The 18602-nt window shown below is 49.5% G+C and overlaps 1 protein-coding gene across 1 annotated transcript in view; it reads left to right on the top strand.

Annotated features, from left to right (window-relative positions):
* The window catches only part of atp10d (ATPase phospholipid transporting 10D), a gene marked incomplete at its 5' end in the record, with an annotated part of 93406 nt that overhangs the window by 49250 nt on the left and 25554 nt on the right, over positions 1–18602 (top strand). Inside the window, 10 exon segments of the mRNA XM_079262006.1 lie at positions 1996–2248; positions 2568–2794; positions 3139–3312; positions 3465–4044; positions 4113–4219; positions 4825–4951; positions 5017–5201; positions 10978–11248; positions 11324–11400; positions 11504–11629. Coding sequence (XP_079118132.1) covers positions 1996–2248; positions 2568–2794; positions 3139–3312; positions 3465–4044; positions 4113–4219; positions 4825–4951; positions 5017–5201; positions 10978–11248; positions 11324–11400; positions 11504–11629 — 2127 coding nt within the window.

Raw genomic sequence — 18602 nt, 5'->3', positions numbered from 1 at the left:
CAGAGAATTGGGTCAGAAACTCGGAGTAAGGTCCAGGTGGGCGATACACTAATGCTAAAAGGAGTGGTTTCTCTGGATTCCATTTTGGATGAGATAAATTTAATGTCAGGAATTCAAAGGATTTATAGTTAGTTTTGTGCTTAGGATTAATTAAAAATTCTGACTGAAAAATAGCTGCAACACCTCCTCCTCTGCCTGTAGTTCTAGGAATGTGAAAGTTTAAATAGTTAGTATTAATGGAGCTACGCCAGCTAACATAATCCTCTTGCTGTAACCAGGTTTCCGTAAGACAGAATAAATCAATGTGGTGATCACCTATCAAGTCATTGACTAATAAAGACTTATTTGGGAGGGATCTGATATTCAGTAGGCCACACTTTATTGTCTTATTTTCAGATTTTATTAGATCCATTGTTTTTATTTTTATGAGGTTTTCACGATTAACCCCAGAAGTGTTTTTGTGTTGTTTAATTCTTACTGCTGGGAAGTTGTATAAGGTCGGAATGGGGTTTTGGGTGGGCGGCGGCAGGTGGGAAGCTGCAGAAAAGTGTGTAGGACTACAATTCTGCCTCCTGGTCCCAACCCTGAGTTGTCAATTTAGCTGACTAATAAAAGAGTCCATATTGCTGGATAAGAGAGCGGCTCCATCCAACGTGGGATGGATGCCATCTCTCCTAATAAGACCAGGCTTTCCCCAAAAAGCGCTCCAGTTATCTATAAAACCCACGTTGTTATCGGAACACCACCTAGACAACCAGCGGTTGAAGGATGACATGCGGCTAAACATGTCATCGCTGATTAAATTTGGCAAGGGACCAGAGAAAACTACGGAGTCTGACATGCTCTTGGCAAAGTTACACACCGAAGCAACATTCATTTTAGTGACCTCCGATTGGCGTAATCGGGTGTCGTTACCGCCGACGTGAATTACAATCTTACGGTATTTACGTTTAGCCTTAGTCAGCAGTTTCAAATACGATTCGACGTGGCCCGCTCTGGCCCCAGGAATGCATCTGACTATGGTCCCCGGTGTCTCTAGAGCCACGTTTCTGACTATGGAACTACCTATAATCAGGGTTTCTGCCTCAGCGGGTGTGTCGCCGAGCGGGGAAAATCTGTTAGAAACGTGAACAGGTCGGTGGTGGCCAGTGGGTTTTGGTTTGGGGCTACGCTTCCGCCTGACCGTCGTCCAGCCCGCCTCGGCTCCCGGCTGCGCGGGAACTGCTGAGGGACGGCTAGGTGGGCTAGCTGCCCTGGCTGGTAGCTCCGCACTGGCTAATGGGGGCTTGCTAACTAACTGCTTCCCTAACTGAGTGCGGAGCTGGGCTTCTAACTCACAGAGCCTCGCCTCCAAAGCTGCCAAGCTGCTACACTTAATACACCTACCGTTATCACTAAAGGAGGCGGAGGAGTAGCTAAACATCAGACACACCGAGCAAGAAAAGGCAGGGGACCGGGGTGTGGGAAGAGAGCTAGCAGCCATGCTAAAACCGAGTGCTTGAGCTGTTTAAGTCAGTAAACAGAAAGCCAAAGATCCCAAAAATAAATGCAATATATAGAACAGTGGTTTGGGAAGATATTGTGCGCTAAAGTAAGTGGTTGGTTAACAATAGATAGAAGTTAGAAAGAAGTTAAAGGAGCTAACGGCTCGTAGTAATCCGCAGTGACACACGCTAGGAAAACAGGAAATGACACAATACGTTACCGCAACGTCAGCACGTCTAGCAATATTGAAACTACCATCGTGTATGTGTGTGTTCAAGTTGTAAAATGCTAAACATATTGATAAAACAAAAGTAAAATGAATGTATGAATAGATATAGCAGCATAAAGAGCAACAGGGACCGGCTTCGGTAGATCTGATGGAGGATTAAGAGTTAAACAACTGCTACAGATTCAGAAATTGAACTCGGGCTGCCAGAGACGTCCCCAGGAGCATCACGTGAGTCAGGTCTTCATCTTTCTTCCGTAACGTGACGGGTTTCTGTCCAACAGGTCCTGATTCCCATCTCCCTCTACGTGTCCATTGAGATTGTGAAACTGGGCCAGGTATACTTCATCAACAACGACTTAGACCTGTACAACCAGGAGCAGGACTCCAGGATCCAGTGCCGGGCCCTGAATATCACTGAGGATCTGGGTCAGATTCAGTACCTGTTCTCCGATAAGACGGGAACACTGACGGAGAACAAGATGGTGTTCTGCCGCTGCAGTATTTACGGCGTGGAATATCCTCATGTAGAAAACGGTAAGAAGCCGGACCGGGACCAGTTGGTACAACAGAACTGGTTTCTCTGTGACTCCCAGAGGAGCTGATCCAGGATCTTACATCCTGCTGACATCAGAGCGCCTCTCTGTTGGCTGGTTTAACGTGCGCGGCCCTTTCTGACCAATCAGGTCAGATTTCAGGACGGTTCTCCTGAGGAGACGACAGGTTCACGATGTTTTCATATCCAGACACTGAAAAGCAGTTTTACCTGAGATCACATTGGTATGAATGATCAGGTGGTCACATGACTCTGACCTGTGTGTGTGTGTGTGTGTGTGTGTGTGTGTGTGTGTGCCAGCTCGCAGGCTGGAGGTGTACGAGGCGGAGGGGGCAGAGAGGACGGAGGCGTCCGGCCGTTCTGTCTCCCTGAAGTCGAGCTGCAGCAGGAAGTCTCTGAGCTGCCGCTCGCTGAGCTGCAACCGGAGCGCCGTCTCTCTGCACACGCTCACTGCGGAGTCGCTGGAGGACGGGGACGGACTGTCCAGTCATGTCCAGGCGAAGACCGGCGCCTTCTGCAGTCGCATGGTGAGAATCATCATGGTTCCTGGCTGAACCAGTCCCTCTCAGGTTCATCCTGGTCTCCGGTCCCAAGCTGGAAATAAACCCGTTACTATGGTTACGCAGACGGCGGCTCAGGTGGTAGAGCGGCTTGTCTTGTAATCTGAAGGTGAGCGGTTCAAGTCCTGCTCCCCGACACTGGTGCAGACCTGAAGGGGAGGCCGAAACCACCACTGCGGTTCTCGTGCGGCTTTTTCTTTTCTGGAAACATCTTGTTTGATTGTTTGCCTCAAATGTTTCATGATCCTCCGGCTTTAACTTCCTGACTTGAACTAAACAAAGCATGAATTCCTCTGCGTGCTTCTGTCCAGGCGAAGGACGTGGTGCCGGACCCCGAGCTGGTCCGAAAGCTGGACTGTCTCTCCTCCTCAGCGATGGAGGACTCGCCCTCCAGCCTGGAGCTGTCCTACATCGCTGACTTCTTCCTGGCTCTGGCCATCTGCAACAGCGTGGTGGTGTCGTCGCCCGGCCAGCCGCGTCACATGGTGAGGCTGTAACCGAGCCCGATGACGCGGGGCTCTACTGTCCCAGCGGGGGGTTCTGGTCCGGGACTTTATTTGTCTTTCTGGGTTTCATCCCAGATACAGTCCAGCTAACCGTTGGGGCAACTGTTGCTCTGTTGCCCCCCCCCCCCCAGGTCCCTGAAACTCGGACCCCTCTCCGGTCACTGGAGGAGATCAAACTGATGTTCCAGCGCCTCAACTTCTCGCCGTTCTCAACAATGCCCCCCTCCCAAACCCGAGGCAGCCCCCGCAGCTTCGCTGGCAGGCTCTTCGGCCGAGGGAAGACCGCCTCCTTCACGTTCCCGACCCACAATGACGCTGGCGATGGACCAGAATCAGAACCGGACAACAACCAGGAAACCAGCAAACTGGAGGAAGAGAAGGCAGCTCGGGGGGAGGAGCCAGGACAGGAAGCGGAGCAAGAGGCGGAGTCTGACGAGCTGCTCCTGTATGAGGCAGAGAGTCCGGATGAGGCGGCCCTGGTCCACGCGGCCCGAGCGTACCGCTGCACCCTGAGAGGCCGCTCGGCCCAGAGCCTCCTGGTTGACCTCCCGGGGATCGGGTCTCTGGTGGTCCAGCTGCTCCACGTCTTCCCCTTCGACTCCAACAGGAAAAGGATGTCTGTTGTGATCCGACACCCCCTCACAGGACAGGTGGTGGTCTATGTCAAGGGAGCTGACTCCGTCATCATGGACCTGCTGGAGACCCCCGCAGGTAAAACATCCCGTCCGCAGAGACACAGGAGAGGATGGAGACAGGACTTATCTGATGTCTCTGTACAGGTGGAGGACAGGTGGAGGACATGTACAACCACATCAGACAGCAAACCCAGAGACACCTGGACAGCTATGCCAGGGACGGACTTAGGACACTGTGCATTGCCAGAAAGGTGAGGACAGAGACAGGAAGTGATGTCAGGACCAGACGTGGTGGAGCTTTTCAGCGAAAAAACAACAAAAGGATTGTTAGGCTCCGCCTCCAGGTGGAAGAGGATGCGTGGAGCTCCGCCTCCGGGTGAGGCTCCGCCTCCGGGTGAGGCTCCGCCTCCAGGTGGAGCACCGCCTCCAGGTGGCGCTCCGCCTCCAGATGGCGCTCCGCCTCCAGGTGGCGCTCCGCCTCCAGGTGGAGCACCGCCTCCAGATGGCGCTCCGCCTCCAGGTGGCGCTCCGCCTCCAGGTGGCGCTCCGCCTCCAGGTGGCGCTCCGCCTCCAGGTGGCGCTCCGCCTCCAGGTGGAGCACCGCCTCCAGGTGGCGCTCCGCCTCCAGGTGGCGCTCCGCCTCCAGGCGAGGCTCCGCCTCCAGGTGGCGCTCCGCCTCCAGGCGAGGCTCCGCCTCCAGGCGAGGCTCCGCCTCCAGGTGGCGCTCCGCCTCCAGGCGAGGCTCCGCCTCCAGGCGAGGCTCCGCCTCCAGGCTCTCCGGCAACTTCCACCAGATGTGATCCAGCTGTCTGGTGACGTGTTCTGACGATTGTCGGCTGCTTCCTGTGCGGATCAGGTCCTGGAGGAGGAGGAGTATGAGGCGTGGATGAAGAGGCAGCTGGTCGCGGAGAGCAGCATCGAGAACCGGGAGGAGCTTCTGCTGGAGTCGGCCCAGAAGCTGGAGACGGACCTGACTCTGTTAGGTAGGTCAAACCCATCGGTCTGACGATGCATCATGAGCGCCGCTCAGTCCGCCGTCTCTGTCCAGGAAGCACCGGCATCCTGGACCGACTCCAGGAGGAGGTCCCAGAGACCATCCACGCCCTCCAGAGGGCCGGCATCAAAGTCTGGGTCCTCACCGGAGACAAGCAGGAGACGGCCGTCAACATCGCCAACGCCTGCAAACTGCTGCGTCCGTCCGACACTCTGCTGACTGCCAACTGTGGGAGCAAGGTGAAGGGGCGGGGAGACAGACAGGTGTGGGGGCGGGGCCATGTGGGTGCTGGAGCAGAGCCAGGGGGCGGGGCCATGAGCTGAAACATGCTGCAGAATTTTTATTTTTTATTTAACCTTTACTTCACCAGGAAAGTCCCACTGAGGGTAAGAACCTCTTTCTCCAGGGAGTCCTGGCCAGGAGTTACAGGCGATCTACATGTTACAACTAAAACAGAACATCTCAAAATCTCTCACTCTGGACTTAAAACCGTTCAAAAAAAATAGGTTGGGACAATTTCCAGTCTCTCTGCAAAGAGTTCCACGTAGACGCAGCGGAGTAGACCAAGGCCCTTTTTCCCAGCTCTGTGCGAGAAAATGGAACAAAAAGCATCAAATGATCGTTCGATCGCAAAAAATCAGAATCAACACATCTGTGTGTGATTAAATCACAGATATAGGATGGCAGCAGCCCAAGCGAGGCCTTATAAATAAAAAATATACCAATGCCCCGTTCTCCTGATGGAAAACAAAGGCCATCCTACTCTAGAATACAATGATGGGTCATGCTTTTACATCTTGTAATAAACCTCAGAGATACATGGTCCTATACACCACATCACCATAATCTAAAACAGATAAAAATGTAGCAGCAACTAGCTGTGTTTTAGCTTTAAAAGAAAAACAATATTTGTTTTGAAAGAAAAAAGACAATCTGAGTTTTAGTTTCTTCACAAGATTTTCTATGTGGGGCTTAAAAGTAAAAGCATCATCAAGCCAGATAATGAGGTATTTGTACGTATGAACCACCTCTATGAAACTTCCTATGAGAGTGAGCACAGGAGGAACTTGAGACCTTCTTGGAACTAGTTAACATCAGTTTGGTCTTATCAGCATTTAGAACCAGTTTAAGCTGCAGAAGAGTTGAACAACATCAAAAGCTCTCTGCAAAGACTCCACGGCTTCAGCTGGAGATGATCCAAAACAATAAACGATTGTGTCATCAGCATAAAAATGCATGTTAGCATCGGACACCTTCTTTCCCACTTTGTTTATTTACATAATAAACAAGAGCGGACCTAATATAGAGCCCTGTGGGACCCCCTTGTGGACCTTTACAAAAGCAGAACATAGTCCATGTCCTGTTGTTCAGATAATTCATGACCCAAGAAACGTCGCAGTCAGACATTCCCAAAGAAGCCGATGCTTTAGAACAACATGGTCCACAGCGGCTAAAGCTTTTAACAAATCAAGAAAAAGTGAAGCACAGCATTGCTTACTGTCGAGAGCAACAAGTATATTGTTTTTTTTTTGTTGGTTTTTTTTTTTTTTTGTCCAGCATTTAGGCAGCAGAATGATGGTCTGGATGCTGGGTTCTCTGCCAAGGGAAGCTTTATAGATATAATGATCCCCTCGACTTTCTGAATTTTTATTTTATTTCTATATTTATTTTGTATTGTTGTTTGAATTGTAGAGTTTGTACTGCTGGACCAGAGAGGACAGATGAAAGACAGAAAGAGAAAGGAGAAAAAAACACCTCATAAGAAAAGTGAAAGAGATAAAGGGAGAGAAAAAAAAACTAAAAAATAACTCAAAAACAAAAAGAAAAAACAACCTACAGATGTATACATATACACACATATACACACACATATATATATGTATATATATATATATATATATATATATATGTATATATATATATGTATGTATATATATATTTGTATATATATATGTATATATATATGTATATATATATTTGTATATATATATATATATATATATATATATATATATATATATGTATATACACTACTCACAAAAAGTTAGTGTTAGAGCATCAATTACAGCTTGACAACGACGTCTCATGCTGTTCACAAGGCAACTTATTGCCTGCTGAGGCATGGCATCCCACTCTTCTTGAAGGGCAGCCCTCAGGTCATTGAGGTTCTGGGGTGCAGGGTTTCGAGCCTCTACACGACGGCTCAGCTGATCCCACAGGTTTTCAATGGGATTCAGGTCTGGAGAGAGTGCAGGCCGTTCCATTTGAGGTACACCAGTCTCCAACAGCCGTTCCCTGATGATGCGGCCTCGATGAGCAGGAGCATTGTCGTCCATGAAGATGAAATTAGGCCTGTGCTGTTCATGTAGGGGCACAATCACTGGATTAATGATGTTATTCAGGTAGTATGGGCTTGTCACTGTACCATTCACAAAGTGTAGGGCAGTTCTGTACCAAGTGGACACCCCTGCCCACACTGTAACACCGCCACCACCAAAAGCTGGCCTGGTGACAACAGTGGCTGATGCATAGCGCTCTCCCTGACGTCTCCAACATCGTTGCCGGCCATCATTTCTGCTCAGTGTGAATCGACTTTCATCAGAGAACAGCACTGAGGCCCACTGGTTCCTCGTCCAGCGTAAATGCTCCCTGGCCCATGCGAGACGATGATGCCTGTGCCTGGTGGTGTGGTCAGGTACCCGTGCAGGTCGTCTAGCACGCAGACCACGCTGATGGAAACGGTTTGGAATGGTCTGACGTGACACTTGGGTGCCTCTCACCTCTCTTAAACGTGCCTGGAGTTGAGTGGCATTCATCATCCGGTTTCTCAGGGCAGTGTTCACAATGTAGCGGTCATCAGCACGGGATGTGGCCAAAGGACGTCCACTTCTAGGCCTTTCTGTGACTCTTCCAGTCTCTCCATATCTCTGTTGCAACCTGCTGATGACACTCTGTGACACTCCAAGCTCAGTGGCCACTTCTGTCTGAGAACGTCCTGTTTGAAGCATCGCAATGGCAAGGGACTGTTGTTCCATTGTTAGGTGTCGTCTTGGTCTCATGATGTCAAAATGTGAACAGCATGATGAGGACAACTGTTTAAACACCAGCTCTAATTGAACCAGGACATTTATTGGTCAATTCAAGGATCACACACCTGCCGTGATTTTTGCCGTTAAGCTCCTTGTTAGAGAACAGCAACTTGTGCAAAATTTATTGAAACATTTAACAGTTGGACATGTGCATTTAAAAGCTTAGAGAAGATCACATTAAGTTCACCTGTACAGGTTTGAATGCATTTTAGGCTTGTTGGGAAATTTCACCCAAAAGCTGAATATCCCTAACTTTTTGTGAGTAGTGTATGTACACTTATACATATACACATACATACATATACACACACACCTCTATGCACACATACACACACACATACGTACGTACAAACATATACGCACTTGCCAGTATTAACACATATACATACACATACAAGCCAACTTTAGATCATAGTAACTAAACTATGAATGTAAAAAGTTAAATATAAATGAGAAACAAACAGAAATGAGAAAACCAGCTGCTGTTAGTGAATAAACCTGCAGACGACTCGGTGACTGTGTCACATGCAGAACATGCAGAGTGGAACGTGTTCAGAGAAGATCATGCCAGTGTGACCCCTCCCACACAAAGGCAAGAGGCACGCCAGAAGGACCCCCGAGACCAGGGCCACACCGACGGAGGGCCGGGATCCCCAGACCGCCACCGAGCGGCAGCCAGGCCGCACCCCAGTGGACCAGCAGCGCTCCCCAAGCACCAAGACCCTCCCCCATGCACGCACACACACACACACACACACACACACACACACACACACGCACTCGCACACACACACACACGCACTCGCACACACGCACACGCACACACACATGCACACACGCACACACACACACGCACACACGCACTCGCACACATGCACACGCACTCGCACACATGCACACGCACTCGCACACATGCACACGCGCACACGCACACACGCATGCACACACACACATGCGCACACACATGCACACACACACGCACACACACACGCACTCGCACACATGCACACGCACACATGCACATGCACACACACATGCACACACACATGCACACACACATGCGCACGCACACGCACATGCACACACACATGCACACACACACACGCACGCACATGCACACGCACACACACATGCACACACACGCACACACACGCGCACACATGCACACACACACGCACATGCACGCACACACGCACACATGCACACACACGCACGCACATGCACACACACACATGCACACACATGCACACACACATGCACACACACCCTATCCACCCATTCTCTGACACACGCTCAAACTCACACTCTCCTACCCCCGTTCTTTATACACACACCCCACTCTACACACACACACACACCTCCCTACACCCCTCTATCCACATTCACACTCCTCATTGTACACCCACCCCATCACTTCCCTGTACCACCAACATAACCCCACATACACACCCCCACCCATCTGCATACACCCCCCCTTCCTCCTATCCCAGCGGCCATCCACTTTCCTAAATTCTTTCACCCTGATCCCCCCCCCTGCTCTAACATTCATTCACCATCCATTGGCTCATGCACGCCCTCACCTTTCTTTCCCAACATGTCCCCTGTGAGATACCCCCGGGGGAGCAGGGGATAGGAGGGCCCTGATCAGGGCCCCACAACTACCCCCCACCCCTGTCAACGCCCCCCCACCACTCCACACATGCAGCCGATCCAGCACCACCCAGGCCCCCCGAACAGCACCATATACAAAGTATATCATTAATTACTTTTGCAGCAGCAGTAGTGGTACTGTGCTTTTTTCTGAAGCCTGATTGCAGTTTAGAAAGGAGTTCATTAGAATATAAAAACTCTTTTACTTGGTCAGAAACAAGGGATTCAAGGATTTTTACCAAAACACACAAATTTGATAAAAGCTGGTAGTTGGTCAAAACTGCTGGATCACCTCCTTTAAACAAAGGGGCGACGAAAGCAGACTTCCAAACTGATGGAACTTCTTTGTTTTGAACTGACAGGTTAAACAGAATTGTAAGGGGCTCTGCAATAAAATCAGCCGCCTTTTTCACAAAATAAGGCTCAATTAAATCTGGCCCAGGTGGTTTTCTAGGATCTAACTCTTTCAGGGCTTCACGCACCTGCGACACATTAAACACTGGAGAGTTGGTGCATGGAGTCATAGCAGCTACTCCTGTAGACTCCAACAGAGAACCAGCTGAGACAAAATGCTCATTAAAACAGTTTACCGGCTCTGTCTCAGACAGCATTTCGTCCCTTTTATTCACAGAGAGATTTAGTGACTTTCCACTTACGACTGAGAAATTCGGATTTGGCCTTTTTTAAGAGTGAAGTACATTTATTTCTTATCTGTCTAAAAACGGCCCAGTCCTTGGTTGACTCACCATTTCACGTATAATGTCTGACAACTCAGGAGAAAACCAGGGTTTTCCCGTCCTTTCACTCCGAGTTTCCCAAAGGGAGCATGTTTGTATGTTTGTTTTCAATTCTCTCAACATTTTCCTTAAAAATGACCAAGCAAACTGAACATCGGGAACCTGGAGGACCAACCAGTTTATCAGTAATAGGTCATGATGATGGGCTTGCTCATTAACATTTTTCAAATTTCTCTTTCTAACAATTTGTGGTTTACATTTGGGTATTTTACCACCTCTGGAAGTAGCAATAACAGAACGATCCCTCGGTCATGACAGGAAACTCCCACAGATGAGAACTTATGAGGCCATTTGTCAGGGTTAAATCAATCAGCGTAGATTTATTTGACTTTTTGAGATGAGGCCTTGTAGGTAGATTTACCAACTGACTGAGATTGATCACAGAAAGGTTAAAATTCATCAGAACCCACATTTAACCAGTTCAAGTCTCCAGCCTTGAGGAGGAATTAGGTCACATAACGTGATGGTTTCCCCTCCAGGAGGCGTGTGCGGCTCTCCTGGAGGAACTGATGGATGAGGTTCAGCATGTTGGGGAAACTTCAGGTGCAGACTCGTCTCCGGGAGGCGGCTTCATCCTGGTCATCAACGGCCGGACGCTGGACTTGGCTCTGCAGGAAGACCTGAAGAGCGCTTTCCTGTATGTGAGCTGCCGGTGCAGAGCGGTGATCTGCTGCCGCGCCACGCCACTGCAGAAGAGCCAGGTGGTTCGCCTGATTCGGGACCAGCTGGGTGTCATGACGCTGGCTGTGGGTGAGGTGGACGCTCCTAAAGGACATCGTCTCTGACAACGCCGTCCTTCTGACAAACAGATGTGTGTCTCTGCAGGTGATGGAGCCAATGATGTGAGCATGATCCAGGTGGCCGATGTGGGCATCGGAATATCCGGTCAGGAGGGAATGCAGGTAAAGGTGTTGAAACTAGTTTGTTTCCTCGAGGTCCTTCACTTAGACCCGACAACCATGAGGACCACCGAGTCCCCATAGTAACGTCTCTGTCCGTCCACAGGCCGTCATGTCCAGCGACTTCGCCATTTCCAGGTTCCAGCATCTCAGGAAGCTGCTGCTTGTCCATGGACACTGGTGCTGCAGCCGACTCACCAACATGGTCCTCTACTTCATCTACAAGAACGTGGTGAGTCCTGCTGGTTCTTCATCCAGGAGGACAATCAGAACAAGAACAGCCAGGAGAGCAAGCAGAAGAACGGCCAGGAGAACAAGCAGAACAGCCAGGAGAACAAGCAGAACAGCCAGGAGAACAAGCAGAACAGCCAGGAGAACAAGCAGAACAGTCAGGAGAACAAGCAGAACAGTCAGGAGAACAAGCAGAACAGCCTGGAGAACAAGCAGAACAGTCAGGAGAACAAGCAGAACAGTCAGGAGAACAAGCAGAAGAACAAGCAGAACAGTCAGGAGAACAAGCAGAACAGTCAGGAGAACAAGCAGAACAGCCAGGAGAACAAGCAGAACAGGCAGGAGAACAAGCAGAACAGTCAGGAGAACAAGCAGAAGAACAAGCAGAACAGCCAGAACAGGCAGAACAGTCAGGAAAACAAGCAGAACAGCCGGGAGAACAAGCAGAACAGTCGGGAGAACAAGCAGAACAGCCAGGAGAACAAGCAGAACAGCCAGGAGAACAAGCAGAACAGTCAGGAAAACAAGCAGAACAGCCAGGAGAACAAGCAGAACAGCCAGGAGAACAAGCAGAAGAACAAGCAGAACAGTCAGGAGAACAAGCAGAACAGTCAGGAGAACAAGCAGAACAGCCTGGAGAACAAGCAGAACAGCCTGGAGAACAAGCAGAACAGTCAGGAGAACAAGCAGAACAGTCAGGAGAACAAGCAGAAGAACAAGCAGAACAGTCAGGAGAACAAGCAGAACAGTCAGGAGAACAAGCAGAACAGCCAGGAGAACAAGCAGAACAGGCAGGAGAACAAGCAGAACAGTCAGGAGAACAAGCAGAAGAACAAGCAGAACAGCCAGAACAGGCAGAACAGTCAGGAAAACAAGCAGAACAGCCGGGAGAACAAGCAGAACAGTCGGGAGAACAAGCAGAACAGCCAGGAGAACAAGCAGAACAGCCAGGAGAACAAGCAGAACAGTCAGGAAAACAAGCAGAACAGCCAGGAGAACAAGCAGAACAGTCAGGAGAATAAGCAGAACAACCAGGAGAACAAGCAGAAGAACAAGCAGAACAGCCGGAACAGGCAGAACAGTCAGGAGAACAAGCAGAACAGCCGGGAGAACAAGCTGAAATGTCAGGAGAACAAGCAGAACAACCAGGAGAACAAGCAGAAGAACAAGCAGAACAGGCAGGAGAACAAGCAGAACAGCCAGGAGAACAAGCAGAACAGTCAGGAGAACAAGCAGAACAGCCAGGAGAACAAGCAGAAGAACAAGCAGAACAGTCAGGAGAACAAGCAGAAGAACAAGCAGAACAGCCAGGAGAACAACCAGAAGAACAAGCATAACAGTCAGGAGAACAAGCAGAACAGTCAGGAGAACAAGCAGAACAGCCAGGAGAACAAGCAGAAAAGCCAGGAGAACAAGCAGAACAGCCAGGAGAACAAGCAGCACAGCCAGGGGAACAAGCAGCACAGCCAGGAGAACAAGCAGAACAGCCAGGAGAACAAGCAGAAGAACTAGCAGAACAGTCAGGAGAACAAGCAGAAAAACCTGGAGAACAAGCAGAAGAACAAGCAGAACAGGCAGGAGAACAAGCAGAACAGTCAGGAGAACAAGCAGAAGAACAAGCAGAACAGTCAGGAGAACAAGCAGAACAGTCAGGAGAACAAGCAGAACAGCCAGGAGAACAAGCAGAAGAACAAGCAGAACAGGCAGGAGAACAATCAGAACAGTCAGGAGAACAAGCAGAAGAACAAGCAGAACAGCCAGAACAGGCAGAACAGTCAGGAAAACAAGCAGAACAGCCGGGAGAACAAGCAGAACAGTCGGGAGAACAAGCAGAACAGCCAGGAGAACAAGCAGAACAGCCAGGAGAACAAGCAGAACAGTCAGGAAAACAAGCAGAACAGCCAGGAGAACAAGCAGAACAGTCAGGAGAACAAGCAGAACAGTCAGGAGAACAAGCAGAACAGTCAGGAGAACAAGCAGAAAAGGTCGGGAGAACAAGCAGAACAGCCAGAAGAACAAGCAGAACAGTCAGGAGAACAAGCAGAACAGCCAGGAGAACAAGCAGAAAAGCCAGGAGAACAAGCAGAACAGCCAGGAGAACAAGCAGAACAGTCAGGGGAACAAGCAGAACAGCCAGGAGAACAAGCAGAACAGCCAGGAGAACAAGCAGAACAGTCAGGAGAACAAGCAGAAGAACAAGCAGAACAGTCAGGAGAACAAGCAGAACAGCCGGGAGAACAAGCTGAAATGTCAGGAGAACAAGCAGAACAGCCGGGAGAACAAGCTGAAATGTCAGGAGAACAAGCAGAACAACCAGGAGGACAAGCAGAACAGCCAGGCGAACAAGCAGAACAGCCAGGAGAACAACCAGAAGAACAAGCATAACAGTCAGGAGAACAAGCAGAACAGCCGGGAGAACAAGCTGAAATGTCAGGAGTACAAGCAGAACAGTCAGGAGAACAAGAAGAACAGCCAGGAGAACAAGCAGAAGAACTAGCAGAACAGTCAGGAGAACAAGCAGAAGAACAAGCAGAACAGCCAGGAGAACTACCAAAACAGTCAGGAGAACAAGCAGAACAGCCAGGAGAACAAGCAGAACAGTCAGGAGAATAAGCAGAACAACCAGGAGAACAAGCAGAAGAACAGGCAGAACAGCCAGAACAGGCAGAACAGTCAGGAGAACAAGCAGAACAGCCGGGAGAACAAGCTGAAATGTCAGGAGAACAAGCAGAACAACCAGGAGAACAAGCAGAAGAACAAGCAGAACAGGCAGGAGAACAAGCAGAACAGCCAGGAGAACAAGCAGAACAGTCAGGAGAACAAGCAGAACAGCCAGGAGAACAAGCAGAAGAACAAGCAGAACAGTCAGGAGAACAAGCAGAAGAACAAGCAGAACAGCCAGGAGAACAACCAGAAGAACAAGCATAACAGTCAGGAGAACAAGCAGAACAGTCAGGAGAACAAGCAGAACAGCCAGGAGAACAAGCAGAAGAACAAGCAGAACAGGCAGGAGAACAAGCAGAACAGTCAGGAGAACAAGCAGAAGAACAAGCAGAACAGTCAGGAGAACAAGCAGAACAGTCAGGAGAACAAGCAGAACAGCCAGGAGAACAAGCAGAACAGGCAGGAGAACAATCAGAACAGTCAGGAGAACAAGCAGAAGAACAAGCAGAACAGCCAGAACAGGCAGAACAGTCAGGAAAACAAGCAGAACAGCCGGGAGAACAAGCAGAACAGTCGGGAGAACAAGCAGAACAGCCAGGAGAACAAGCAGAACAGCCAGGAGAACAAGCAGAACAGTCAGGAAAACAAGCAGAACAGCCAGGAGAACAAGCAGAACAGTCAGGAGAACAAGCAGAACAGTCAGGAGAACAAGCAGAACAGTCAGGAGAACAAGCAGAACAGTCAGGAGAACAAGCAGAAAAGGTCGGGAGAACAAGCAGAACAGCCAGAAGAACAAGCAGAACAGTCAGGAGAACAAGCAGAACAGCCAGGAGAACAAGCAGAAAAGCCAGGAGAACAAGCAGAACAGCCAGGAGAACAAGCAGAACAGTCAGGGGAACAAGCAGAACAGCCAGGAGAACAAGCAGAACAGCCAGGAGAACAAGCAGAACAGTCAGGAAAACAAGCAGAAGAACAAGCAGAACAGTCAGGAGAACAAGCAGAACAGCCGGGAGAACAAGCTGAAATGTCAGGAGAACAAGCAGAACAGCCGGGAGAACAAGCTGAAATGTCAGGAGAACAAGCAGAACAACCAGGAGGACAAGCAGAACAGCCAGGCGAACAAGCAGAACAGCCAGGAGAACAACCAGAAGAACAAGCATAACAGTCAGGAGAACAAGCAGAACAGCCGGGAGAACAAGCTGAAATGTCAGGAGTACAAGCAGAACAGTCAGGAGAACAAGAAGAACAGCCAGGAGAACAAGCAGAAGAACTAGCAGAACAGTCAGGAGAACAAGCAGAAGAACAAGCAGAACAGCCAGGAGAACTACCAAAACAGTCAGGAGAACAAGCAGAACAGCCAGGAGAACAAGCAGAACAGTCAGGAGAATCAGCAGAACAACCAGGAGAACAAGCAGAAGAACAGGCAGAACAGCCAGAACAGGCAGAACAGTCAGGAGAACAAGCAGAACAGCCGGGAGAACAAGCTGAAATGTCAGGAGAACAAGCAGAACAACCAGGAGAACAAGCAGAAGAACAAGCAGAACAGGCAGGAGAACAAGCAGAACAGCCAGGAGAACAAGCAGAACAGTCAGGAGAACAAGCAGAACAGCCAGGAGAACAAGCAGAAGAACAAGCAGAACAGTCAGGAGAACAAGCAGAAGAACAAGCAGAACAGCCAGGAGAACAACCAGAAGAACAAGCATAACAGTCAGGAGAACAAGCAGAACAGTCAGGAGAACAAGCAGAACAGCCAGGAGAACAACCAGAAGAACAAGCATAACAGTCAGGAGAACAAGCAGAACAGTCAGGAGAACAAGCAGAACAGCCAGGAGAACAAGCAGAAAAGCCAGGAGAACAAGCAGCACAGCCAGGAGAACAAGCAGCACAGTCAGGGGAACAAGCAGAACAAGCAGAAGAACAAGCAGAACAGGCAGGAGAACAAGCAGAACAGTCAGGAGAACAAGCAGAAGAACAAGCAGAACAGTCAGGAGAACAAGCAGAACAGTCAGGAGAACAAGCAGAACAGCCAGGAGAACAAGCACAACAGTCAGGAGAACAAGCAGAACAGCCAGGAGAACAAGCAGAACAGCCAGAACAGGCAGAACAGTCAGGAGAACAAGCAGAACAGCCAGGAGAACAAGCAGAAAAGCCAGGAGAACAAGCAGAACAGCCAGGAGAACAAGCAGCACAGTCAGGGGAACAAGCAGAACAAGCAGAAGAACAAGCAGAACAGGCAGGAGAACAAGCAGAACAGCCAGGAGAACAAGCAGAAGAACTAGCAGAACAGTCAGGAGAACAAGCAGAAGTACAAGCAGAACAGTCAGGAGAACAAGAAGAACAGCCAGGAGAACAAGCAGAAGAACTAGCAGAACAGTCAGGAGAACAAGCAGAAGAACAAGCAGAACAGCCAGGAGAACTACCAAAACAGTCAGGAGAACAAGCAGAACAGCCAGGAGAACAAGCAGAAGAACAAGCAGAACAGTCAGGAGAACAAGCAGAACAGCCAGGAGAACAAGCAGAACAGTCAGGAGAACAAGCAGAACAGTCAGGAGAACAAGCAGAACAGTCAGGAGAACAAGCAGAACAGTCAGGAGAACAAGCAGAAAAGGTCGGGAGAACAAGCAGAACAGCCAGAAGAACAAGCAGAACAGTCAGGAGAACAAGCAGAACAGCCAGGAGAACAAGCAGAAAAGCCAGGAGAACAAGCAGAACAGCCAGGAAAACAAGCAGAAGTCAGGGGAACAAGCAGAACAGCCAGGAGAACAAGCAGAACAGCCAGGAGAACAAGCAGAACAGTCAGGAGAACAAGCAGAACAGCCGGGAGAACAAGCTGAAATGTCAGGAGAACAAGCAGAAGAACAAGCAGAACAGCCGGGAGAACAAGCTGAAATGTCAGGAGAACAAGCAGAACAACCAGGAGGACAAGCAGAACAGCCAGGCGACCAAGCAGAACAGCCAGGAGAACAACCAGAAGAACAAGCATAACAGTCAGGAGAACAAGCAGAACAGTCAGGAGAACAAGCACAACAGCCAGGAGAACAAGCACAACAGTCAGGAGAACAAGCAGAACAGCCAGGAGAACAAGCAGAACAGCCAGAACAGGCAGAACAGTCAGGAGAACAAGCAGAACAGCCAGGAGAACAAGCAGAAGAACTAGCAGAACAGTCAGGAGAACAAGCAGAAGTACAAGCAGAACAGTCAGGAGAACAAGAAGAACAGCCAGGAGAACAAGCAGAAGAACTAGCAGAACAGTCAGGAGAACAAGCAGAAGAACAAGCAGAACAGCCAGGAGAACTACCAAAACAGTCAGGAGAACAAGCAGAACAGCCAGGAGAACAAGCAGAAGAACAAGCAGAACAGTCAGGAGAACAAGCAGAACAGCCAGGAGAACAAGCAGAACAGTCAGGAGAACAAGCAGAACAGTCAGGAGAACAAGCAGAACAGTCAGGAGAACAAGCAGAACAGTCAGGAGAACAAGCAGAAAAGGTCAGGAGAACAAGCAGAACAGCCAGAAGAACAAGCAGAACAGTCAGGAGAACAAGCAGAACAGCCAGGAGAACAAGCAGAAAAGCCAGGAGAACAAGCAGAACAGCCAGGAAAACAAGCAGAAGTCAGGGGAACAAGCAGAACAGCCAGGAGAACAAGCAGAACAGCCAGGAGAACAAGCAGAACAGTCAGGAGAACAAGCAGAACAGTCAGGAGAACAAGCAGAACAGCCGGGAGAACAAGCTGAAATGTCAGGAGAACAAGCAGAAGAACAAGCAGAACAGCCGGGAGAACAAGCTGAAATGTCAGGAGAACAAGCAGAACAACCAGGAGGACAAGCAGAACAGCCAGGCGAACAAGCAGAACAGCCAGGAGAACAACCAGAAGAACAAGCATAACAGTCAGGAGAACAAGCAGAACAGTCAGGAGAACAAGCACAACAGTCAGGAGAACAAGCAGAACAGCCAGGAGAACAAGCAGAACAGCCAGAACAGGCAGAACAGTCAGGAGAACAAGCAGAACAGCCGGGAGAACAAGCTGAAATGTCAGGAGTACAAGCAGAACAGTCAGGAGAACAAGAAGAACAGCCAGGAGAACAAGCAGAAGAACTAGCAGAACAGTCAGGAGAACAAGCAGAAGAACAAGCAGAACAGCCAGGAGAACTACCAAAACAGTCAGGAGAACAAGCAGAACAGCCAGGAGAACAAGCAGAACAGTCAGGAGAATAAGCAGAACAGCCAGGAGAACAAGCAGAAAAGCCAGGAGAACAAGCAGAACAGCCAGGAGAACAAGCAGAACAGCCAGGGGAACAAGCAGAACAGCCA

This window comes from Telmatherina bonti (genome assembly GCF_933228915.1).
Source record: "Telmatherina bonti genome assembly, chromosome: 22".
Classification (NCBI taxonomy): Eukaryota; Metazoa; Chordata; class Actinopteri; order Atheriniformes; family Telmatherinidae; genus Telmatherina; species Telmatherina bonti.
This window is presented reverse-complemented; position numbering and strand designations above follow the sequence as displayed.